Below are 10,307 nucleotides of genomic sequence, written 5' to 3'. Positions count from 1 at the left end.
AGGTCTGGCAAAAATTCTCTGGAAGAAGAGAATTAGAAGTTCTTCACCTACTTTCAGGGTTCTTCTGGTATAAAACTTATCTAAATCTAATTTGAATTACAAGTTTGTTGTTCTTCGTTACAGTTGATTATCTAATAGGAATGTTGCATAAGGTCACTGACAGAGCCCCTAAGGGAAATCTCACCATCACACACAGAGAGAGAAAGAAGACACAGCTCAGGAGAGGAAGAATCGGAAAAAGAATAGGCAAGTTTTAAGAATGGCAGTCATAAATCTACAGTATGGATTGGACTGAAGGTATCAATTTGAACTCATGGTTTTTAATAACATACAGATGTATAGATAAAATAAATTCAGATGTATGTGTGTATGCATGTGGTAACATACATAGATTTCTGAGCTGTGTCTGCTGAGAGGGCATAGACACAATGACACTCAACTAGTAATGTGTATACCCCGTGTCCAGACCTTGATTTCTTTTTTTTTTTTTTTGGTACCAGGAATTGAACCTAGGGGCGCTCAACCACTGAGCCATATCCCTAGCCCTTTTTAAATTATTTTGTTTAGAGACAGGGTCTTGCTGAATTGCTTAGGGCTTCACTAAATTGCTGAGGCTGGCTTTAAACTCGTGATCCTCCTGCCTCAGTCTCCAGAGCTGCGGGAATTATAGGCGTGCACCACTGTGCCCGGCCAGAACTTGGTATCTAAGTACCAAGTAACCATCTGGTTTATTCAAGAATAAAGGAAACTGGGAGCTTCTTGGAGAAGTGGTTAATGTCAGGGCTGGGAAAGGGAAAATGTGAGTGAGCCTGGAACATCTTGTACCAGAAAGAGAGGAAGTGCTCAAAAAATGTGGAAGCAATGTTGAAACAACTTGAAGGAGTTCTTAATGGCCAAATGGCCAACTTGACCAACAACATATGCTCTGTTAGTACTGTAATCCACAGAATAAAACTAGTGTCTACTAGCTCATACTGACATAAATTATTGGGTTCTTCCTTACAAAAGAACACTGATTAATAAATATAGATGATGAAGAAAAATTGATCATTAGGCAAAAACAACATTTATATTTGTGATAAGCAAGAACCATTGAGAAAGATGTTAAAATCTGTAGACAAAACTCCAAGGATAAATAAGACAAAAGATTTTTATTAATTTAAGGGGGAAATTCATATTCCCCTTGTATATAATTTTCTATATAATTATACTTTTCTCTATAATTACACATATGTGTGTATTACATATGATAATTATTATTATTATTATTTTTTTTGGCGGTGCTGGGAATTTAACCCAAGCCCTCATGCATGCTGGACAAGCAGCTCTACAGCTCCAGCCTGCAAATTCACACACCACTTTAGCCTTACAATTAAAGTAATACGACCTGCTGCTAGGTGGGTACAACCTTGTTTCTGTGAGCATCTTGCCAAAAATGTAGATCCTTGATGAAATCAAGTGAAATTATTAGGCAAACCCAAATCAAAGGACATTCTACAAAAGAACTGGCCAGGACTCTTCAAAAGTGTCAAGGTCAAAGACTAAGGAGGATGGAGGAACTGTCACAGTTGGTGAAAATGAAGGAAACATGACAATAAAATGCCATGTGGGATGTCCTGGATTGGATCCTGGAACAGAAAAAGGACACTGAGAGAAAATTCTCAAAATTCAAATGTCTGCCTATCAGTAATACTGTAGCAATGTTAATCTCCTGGTTTTGGTAACTGTAGTATGAGATGTTAATATTAGAAGAAACGGGTAAAAGGCATGAGAACTCTACCATTTTTGCAGCTTTCTCTAAGTTTAAAATTATTTCAAAACAAAAAGTAAAAAACAACGAAAGAATAGCAGTCACTGAGGTAGGGAGCAGCAGATGTGGCTCCAAGGGGTTAGCTGGTGACTACCAGAGCATGTGCTGGGGCCTGGGCCCTCGTTTCTGACAGCTTCAGACCATGCTATGTCATTTTCCCATCACCCAAGGCACTTTGATTTTTGCCTCCATTTTTGCTTCCTGAAAGAAACTAGCTAACACTACATGCCAGCAGTTCAGGGCTCTTGAGGAGCAGCTTGTCTGAGTCCTCCACAGTAATGTGCAGAGTACAGCCCCCAGGCAGCAGGGGAGGGTGAACGGAATGGTTACCAGTGGTGGCTACTGCAGGGGGTGCCCAGGGATGCATCAGGCCTTGCTGCATTCTGCCAAACTGGGTTGAAACATGGCAGATTTGTAGAATGCCCTCCATTTTACAAATGTGTCCAGACTGTCTATCAGACTGTCTATCTGCTCAGTGACTAACAGTAGACTGAATTAACTGCAGGTTTATTCCAGGCTCATTTAGCTGGGACAACAGCTCTAAGTGAGGCAAAATCTGTGGGCACCTGCATGGAAAACTGGCAAAATTCAAATGTCTGTAGATCAGTTAGAAGTACTGTAGCAAGGTTAATTTCCTGGTTTTGGTAATTAAGAATGGTTTTATGACTCTCTCCCCCTGCAGCTTCCCAGAGTCTAGGTTGTTGGTTTCCTGGAGGAGAGCTCTAGGAACTTACATGGTCATCGGATACTCCTGTCCAGTCCCAGAGTAGAGCAGGATAATGAACGAGTCAGGTCGCCTAGTGGTGCCTTCCACTGGCCTAGTCCCAAGGATAGAAAAGCAGTGTGGCTTGATCCAGGACATGGGGTAGGGAGGAACGGTGGGTGTGATATGGCAGTGGAAAGGGGTAAATTTTATGGGTCTCTGCCTTAGAATTTCAAAGCATGGGAAAGAAGGAGCTATAGACTAAATTGCAACCATCTGTGCCTGGGCCTCTGCACTTTTTGTCACTCCCAGTGGAGACATTCTGGGGATTGAGCCGCACAAGTACCAGCAGAGGATGGCAGGCTACCGTGCAAAATGGCTCCCTAAGACAGAAACTGTTGGAAATCAGAAAACTCTGAATCAAGGGGCTCTGGTCCTTGTCTTCTTTCAGCCAGATCTGTTTTTTGCTGCCATACTTCTGAGCTTTTGGGAACACTGATACAGTTCCAGTGACTACAGGGAATGGGGATCATGCTGAAGGACAAAGAGGGACCTCCCTTGCATCTTGCCTTGAAGGGGTTAGAGAGGTATCTTCTCTCTTAAGACTTTTTAGCAGATTTTGGGCCCACAGAGGGCAGGTAGGCAGGATTCCTACTTCAGGACTGGGACAAAGGATGGGTCTTCCAGGTCTGTAAAGGAGGTAAACAGCCCTTAGGCTTGGCAGAGAGAGGGAGAGGCATGAGGGGAGGCTAGGTCAGTTGCCACGCCACAGCAAGGGGTCTTTATTGGATGTTCAGGGCACATACAGGTGGATGCTAGATTGTATAGCACACCTTCTCAGGGTGGAGTGGTGCCCGGATGTCCAGTTTGTGGGTCTTGCTGTCTTTATCGATGATCTCCAGTCGCAGCTTGGGTGGACGCTTCTCTGTCTGGGGTGAGGGCAGATCAGGGCTCTTGAGGAGCTGCTTGTCTGAGTCCTCCACAGTGATGCGTAGAGTACAGCCCCCGGGCAGCAGGTCCTGCTCATAGGCTGCCGCCAGCTGGTTCACCACACGGCGTTCTACCTGCAGGTGGTGGCAGGTGAAGTGGTTGTCACTGTCTCAGACTGTGCCCAGTCTGTGGCCTGCAGCCGGTATCTACCATTTGCTTGGGCAAGTCAGAGACCTTCTCTAAGCCTCAATTTTCTCATCTGCAAAGTGGGGTATCAACATCTACCCTGCAGGATTGTGCTAAAGGTACACTGCTGTCAGTTACTGAGGCTCCCAGTCCCCTGCTTCAGGCAGGGTTCATGCTTGGCCATCCTCCAGATAGGAGTTTCAGTATTTCTGGTTCTGAAGGGGCATCAGCTCTGGGTATCGCCCACTCCAGCAGCAGGGGGCCCAGGCATTGGGTCTGGAGAGTACTGGGGAGGAAGAGGTGGAGGTGCCTCCCTTCTCTCAGGCTCCTGTGCTCACCTCATGTTTGATGGAGCGGGCACCATAGTGCACGTTGTAGCCATCAACCAACACGTCTGCCACCTCACGGTCCCACAGCAGTGTGATGTTGTGCCTTTGTTTGGCCTGAAATGGATCAGAGAGGCCTGTCTGCGTGTGGCGCTTGCTTTCCATCTCTCACTACACTGGCCTGCGGCCCAGGACTGTGAAAGATAGTATGCCCCAGGGCTACTGGCCCCACACCAAGTGTTCCCTCCAGAGTTCCAGTGGACAGATGTCCCTTCCCCACCCATGGGCAGTCCCCTCTTACTCTCTTGGCCCAGAAGTTCAGTTCCTTGTTGACTAGCTGGATAAGCTCTGAGTGGCAGAAGGGAAGGAAGTACACGATCTCATTGATCCGTCCAAGAAACTCATCTCTCCGGAAGTGAGCCTGTAGGGCCAGGGTAGGGGCAGGATGAACTCAGTGGCCTGGGAAGGCAGGCACAGGAAAATTTCTGGACCCCACTGGGAAACAGAGTGGCTTCCGTCTATTTGCTATGGTTGAGGCCCTGCTCCCCCAGCCCTAGGCTCCAGCGCCAAGAAACACTCTTACTTTCAGGATGGGGCGAATCACGTTCTCCTTAAAGTTCTTTGAGATGGTGATTTTGTCACTCATCTGGACGTCTCCTGCAGAGACAGAATCATGAACTGCTTACTTCCCACACTCAGGGAACTTTGGGGACTATACCTATGAGATCCTGGTCACTAAGGCTGGCTGGCCCTTGGTGTGGTCTCCTCACCTCCAGAGGTACTTCTAGCTCTTGAGTGTTATAAAGCTCCAGGGTTCTCAAGTGGGAGTTGCAGGTGATGGGGAAGGACAGAAATCAGGGTCAAGGCTTGAGTTCTGACTCTGAAGAAAGTGGCAACAGGACTTATCCTGAATGGAAAGGTGAGAGGTAGAGCCTCTTGCTTGCTGGGTGCTCTAGGACCCTCTAATGTGGGGAGCTGTACTGGCTGAAAAAGGCTGTGCCCACTTCTGTGTAGCTTCTGACTTACTGTTCCTCAGGGTCTTAACTGTTGAGTTTGAGACTCTGGCTCCCTTCTGTCCCTCACCCTGGCTGCCTCTGTCCAATCCTCTGTCTGGAGCCTTCCTATCACCCAGGAGATTTGGGGCTTTCTTTCTTCCTTTTTTCTTTTGGTACTGGAGACTGAACCCAGAAGTACTCTACCACTGAGCCATATCCCCAGCTCTTTTTATTTTTTGAGACAGGATCTCACTAAGCTGCTAAAGCTGGCCTCAAACTTGTGTTCCTCCTGCCTCAGCCTTCCAAGTAGCTAGGCTGTGTGTGCTACCACATCTGGCAAGATTTGGGGCTTTCCTGAGTGGGGCACTCTTTGTCTGTCCCCCTCTACTCTATGACATGGTGCCTGGTGTCTGCTGCCTACTAGGACTTCAATCCTACCCTTGTCCCAGAAGTGCCGGTGCTCAGGTTACTTGCCCATACAGCTCAGGTTATACACCATACCAAGGTTTTCAGCGATGCGGTTCCGGCTCATCTCCAAAGCTTCCTGCCTCAGCTGCAATGCGTGCTGTGCAATTTCGTCACTGGCCACATTGGAGGTCATGATGAAGATGGCATCCTTGCAGTCAATAGTTTTCCCCTTCCCATCTGTCAGTCGGCCCTGGGAAGGAATGGGGATGGTATGGTGAGGGAGCTGCAAGCCCGGACAGGCTTTAGTGCCCTCAGTACTCTTGTTCTCCAGAACACTCCCCCAGAACCCTGTGTTGCTGCCTCCCACCCTGAAGGTCAGCTGCCTCCCACCCTGAAGGTTAGCTGCTCCCCACTCTGGGTTCTCTGGGCACTGGACTCACAGCCTGGTAACAGTGCTCACTGCCTCGGGCAGCATCTGCTCCTCTGAGAGCACCCCTAGGCAAGATAGCACCTGCTTATAGACATCTCAGGGTGCCCAACTAGCTTTGGCATCCAGAAGTCAGTCTGATTCCCCACCCATCTCACTATCAGAATCCCACTCTGGGCAGGCTCTGTTGGGTACTGGGGACTCACTGCGACTTTAGCAAGCTCCCTGTCTAGAGAAGCCGAGACCCAGGAAATGAACAATCACAATAAGAAGGAAAGCCCAGGTCACTGCAGGAGTTCAAGGGTGGGAATCTTTTTTTTTTTTTTTTTTTTTTTAAAGAGAGAGAGAGGAGAGAGAGAGAGAATTTTTTTTTTAATATTTATTTTTTAGTTCTCGGCGGACACAACATCTTTGTTGGTATGTGGTGCTGAGGATCGAACCCGGGCCGCACGCATGCCAGGCGAGCGCGCTACCGCCTGAGCCACATCCCCAGCCCAAGGGTGGGAATCTTAAGAGGGTGACTGTGAGGACTAGATGTGAAATCACCTCAGTACACCATGCTGTGCATGTGGCCAGAGCAGATGATGTATAATAAATTAATTGATATGTCCTTGGAGCCATCCTCCATCCTGACAGAGGGAAAGCAAATTAGGTTTCTACTTTAACCACCTTGGGACATTCCCTTGGAATGTTTAGCACTTTCAAGAAGTGACAGAGAAGATGGCATCTGTACTGAGATAGATGCACCAAGAAAAGAGAGCAAATGGCAGAGAGAAGATGAAGAACTATACAAGAACATGGTTCTGTAACCAATAAGGTCAAGGTGACAGAGCCCTGCCCACTCAGCAAAGCTCAAGGGCATCACTGTACAATAGCTCTGGACAGTACTGACAGTGATGATCAGGAACTGGTTGAGAGGAAGCAATTGAGTGCCAAGGGTGAGCACCAACAGGGCACTTCTGTTGTCACAGGTGCTCTTCTTGGTGCTTTCAGTGCACTATTTTATCATCTATTAGAAAGTTGCTCCTTTAGGGCAGAGGCTGGGAACACCTCTGTGTCCCAGGACAGTGCTGGGCACAGGGTAGTTGTTCAACACCTACCTGCTGAATCCCTAAATCCTCATAACCATCCTTGGAGGAAGATGAGTTATGACCTCTGAAAAGAAACTGAAGCTCAGAGAGGTTAAGTAATTTTTTCTCACAGCTTGGTCTCAAAGCCAGAATACAGTACAGGGGAGTCTTGAACTGTGTGACTCCAGAGCCATGTCCTTCCCTTTGCACCAGGCAACAGAGCGCATTACAATAGTGCTGGATAAATAAAGCCTTGTGTCATTTTCTTTCCCTCAACACAATTTTTTCAAAATTAGACCAAATTCAGCTTGCATCCTTTGGTCCTCACTGAGAGCACTGGGATAGGTGCAAGGAGAGGACACCTGCCTGGGAGTACCTGGGAAGCAAGCCTCAGGCAATAGATCACTGAGCTCCGACTGGTGGCTCCTGCCTGAGCCAGGGATGCTGGGCCCTGCCCCAGCTCCAGCCAGTCACCATCCTCATCATGCTTTCCCCTTCCTTGTCAGGGTGGGCCTGATGCACGGCCAGCCTGGCAAGTCTAAAGCCCATGCCTGGCAAGCCTAGCCCTCCTTAGAGACAAGAGGAGACATGGTACATTAGCTGAGCAATGTATGAGTGCTGGGTGTGCTTTCCAGTCTTGCTTTACTGGTCTAGGCCTCAAAATTAGTTCCAAAGGGATCTATTCAGAAGAGGCATGGCACTGTAGGTCCTGGAGCTAATCACTCTGCTGGAAGGGGATGTCTTGAGATTTTGCCACTAGCTCTTCAATCTGACTCCTGCTCATGGGCTCTAATTGCTGCTGGGGTTAATTCCGGATTGGGTTAGGGTGTGATGTGCCCAAGCATGTGTATAAGGCACTGTGTGTTCCACACTTACCTCGCAGAGCTCATCCCTGAGGACTGAGTTCACACTCAGTCCTGGCCAGAGCAATAACCTAGCAGCAATTTCATTCTAAGAGATCAAAGCTGTGCTCATAACTGGGCCTGAGGATGGGTCCCAGGTGGGCAAGGGGAGCAGGTGCAGTGCACAACTGACCCAAAGGGTGACTTTCAGTGCTCATCTCTCTCCTGTTTCCTTGGCAATAACGATGTGTCCTAAAGCGGGAACTGTCCTCATCCCACCAGCAACCAGAATGTGCATATTCTGGGTGAGGCTCAAATGGTCCCCGCAGGGTTATGGAGCTGCTTTTCCACTGTCTCATGAATCCTTAAAGGGAGGAGGAGTAGATGGGCTCCCTGGGGACTGGTATCTTCCTGGGAGTTCTGCCCTGGGCTATAGGTTCTGAGGTTACCTAGAAGTGACCCAGCATAAATCCTGTGTGGTATTTTGATGATAGCAGTAAGATTCTTGCTTTTCTGGTCCCAGGTTTAGAAGAACTGGGCTAAGTGAGGACTGGGGACTTCCCTCACAATTCCAGGCTGGATTTACTATCCTTACAACTTGCTATTGGACCCTAGTATAATGCCTGCCCCAGCAGAATGAACTGCCCTCTGGCTGCCTGTCTGCCCCACTCATTCATAACACAAGGCAGGGTATTTTGTCTGTGTCCCCTGCCATGCTCACTTTCCTGTGTGCTTCCCTGCAGACTGCCCCCCCCCCCTTGCCCCAGCTGCTCGTCAGTTACTTAAGCTGTTCTAGAATGGGACCTGGGTTCCAATCCTCAATTCCCCCTTCCAGCTGTGTAACCACAGATAAATTACTTACTCTAGCTTAACTTTAGTTCCCATGTCTATTAAATGGAGGCAGCAGTAGTTGCCCTCTTTCAGGGGGGTCTTTGGGAGGGTTAGATGAGTTGCTACAGTGTATTTCTTACAAGGGTTCATGGCATGTAAAGGGCAAGGATGCAGAATATCACCACATCTCCTATGCAGACTCCTCCAGAGGGTAAGGCTGGGTGTGGGCCACAGCTGTGAACTGAATCTCACCAAGAGGCTGGAATAGAGTGGGAGGCCTCACTGTCCCTCTATTCTCTGAGAACTGGTGGCCTCTTTCACAGCAGGAGATCAGCTGAGTGGTTGGGAAGATGGAAGCAAATATGGGGCAGGGGAAGGATGCTGGGCCAGGTGGAGAAGGCAGTGGCAGCTGGGAACAGATTTAGTCCTCCTGGCTTGGTGTACCTGATGTATTGTTTGGGGAAGTTCTTCCCTACACCTATGTGACATGGGAAGCAAAACATTTCCTAGGGCACCTGGTGCTGGCTAATATTGCCCCTGTGTGGGAGACGAAAGCTCAGCCCCAGTTCAGCCCTTGGCTCCTCATGTCTTCCTGGCAGGGCAAGGCCCCTTGGAGAAGGTAAAGGCCATTCTCTCCCAAGACCAAGACCAACCCTTCCCTTGGCTCACTGGTAAGAAGGTACAAAGGACTAGGGCTCTAGGGCCAGATATATCTGCAGTCCAAACTTGAATCCTCATACATTTGCTCTGTGTCCTTGTATACATCATTTATAACCTTTTGGAACCTCAGTTTCTTCCTCTGAATTAAAAAAAAAAATCAGATAATTTCTGCCTTGCCCTGGCTATTGTTATGATTAGCACTAATGTCTGCTGAGGCGTAAGCAGAAATCTAGCACATAAAATATACTTCATAAAAGCATGTTCTTTTCCCATTCAGAGTTCACCCCACCTAGTGGGGTACTGCAGTTTTGTCAGGGGCCTGGAGCTCCTCCGAAGGGTTCTAAAAGCCATGGTATTAACATCTCATCAGCAGTAACAATGTTGAGTGATTTAAAGCATTGGTGCAGACGAAGTCCTGTACACAGAGGCATAGAGCTGCTAGAGCCACGATGGTTCTTGGGAGTTTATTGATTCAGCCTCTTTGCTCGTCACATGAAGTCCCTGATGACTAGAGATGGGCAGTGAACTGCCAAAGCTACAAAGTCAGTCAGGAGCAGAGGGGAAACAAAAGTTCAGTGCTCCCCCAATGGAACCTCTGTCCCACTGTCCCTCTAGACGGCAGGCTGGGCAGCCATGAAATTGTCAACTATGGGTCAGTGCTGGTCTTCCCTGAGTGGCCTGCTTTGAGTCCTGTCCAGAGAGCCTCATCTGCCAAGTGACTAAATGTATCCAAGGAGGAGCAGTGAATAAGGATCAGACAGCCTCTGGGTCCTGGATTCCTGCTGTTCACAGCCCCCGATACCTCCAGGTGTCCCCACAACTCCATCCCGCCCAGGCTGACTTTCACCTCATCAAACAGCTGCAGCATGATGGTGAGCACATCTGGATGGGCCTTGTCCACCTCATCAAAGAGCACCACAGCATTGGGGCACTGCTTTAACTTCTTGGTCAACTGGCCGCCCTCCTCATGGCCAATATAGCCTGGTGGGGACCCAATAAACTTGGCCACCTGGTAGAAGGAGGAACATATGTTAGGAAGGCCTTTCTGTGCCTTTTGTCTGCAATATAGGGCCAGCATGGAAAGATGGCTTTATGAACGAGCAAGTGCCTGTCTCAAAA

The 10,307-nt window shown here is 48.3% G+C and overlaps 1 protein-coding gene across 4 annotated transcripts in view; it reads right to left on the bottom strand.

Moving 5' to 3' along the window:
• Positions 1-1,110: 1,110 nt before the first annotated feature.
• The window catches only part of CLPB (ClpB family mitochondrial disaggregase), a 141,597-nt gene continuing 132,400 nt past the window's right edge, over positions 1,111-10,307 (bottom strand). For 2 of the 4 annotated variants that reach the window (XM_081282334.1, XM_081282333.1), the window contains 6 exons: positions 10,036-10,197; positions 5,452-5,608; positions 4,539-4,612; positions 4,257-4,376; positions 3,968-4,072; positions 3,268-3,577 (listed from right to left, as the gene is read on the bottom strand). In XM_081282334.1, the coding sequence (XP_081138460.1) occupies positions 3,329-3,577; positions 3,968-4,072; positions 4,257-4,376; positions 4,539-4,612; positions 5,452-5,608; positions 10,036-10,197 (867 nt within the window). In that variant the 3' untranslated portion in view covers positions 3,268-3,328. Of the gene's footprint in view, positions 2,629-3,267; positions 3,578-3,967; positions 4,073-4,256; positions 4,377-4,538; positions 4,613-5,451; positions 5,609-10,035; positions 10,198-10,307 lie in introns of those variants that run through there. The other 2 variants (XR_014020667.1, XM_081282332.1) reach the window with 2 other exon arrangements.

This window comes from Spermophilus citellus, assembly GCF_964194105.1.
Source record: "Spermophilus citellus genome assembly, chromosome: 2".
In the NCBI taxonomy this organism is placed as follows: Eukaryota; Metazoa; Chordata; class Mammalia; order Rodentia; family Sciuridae; genus Spermophilus; species Spermophilus citellus.
The sequence above is the reverse complement of the archived record's forward strand: the minus strand, read 5'-3'. Positions and strand labels throughout refer to the sequence as shown.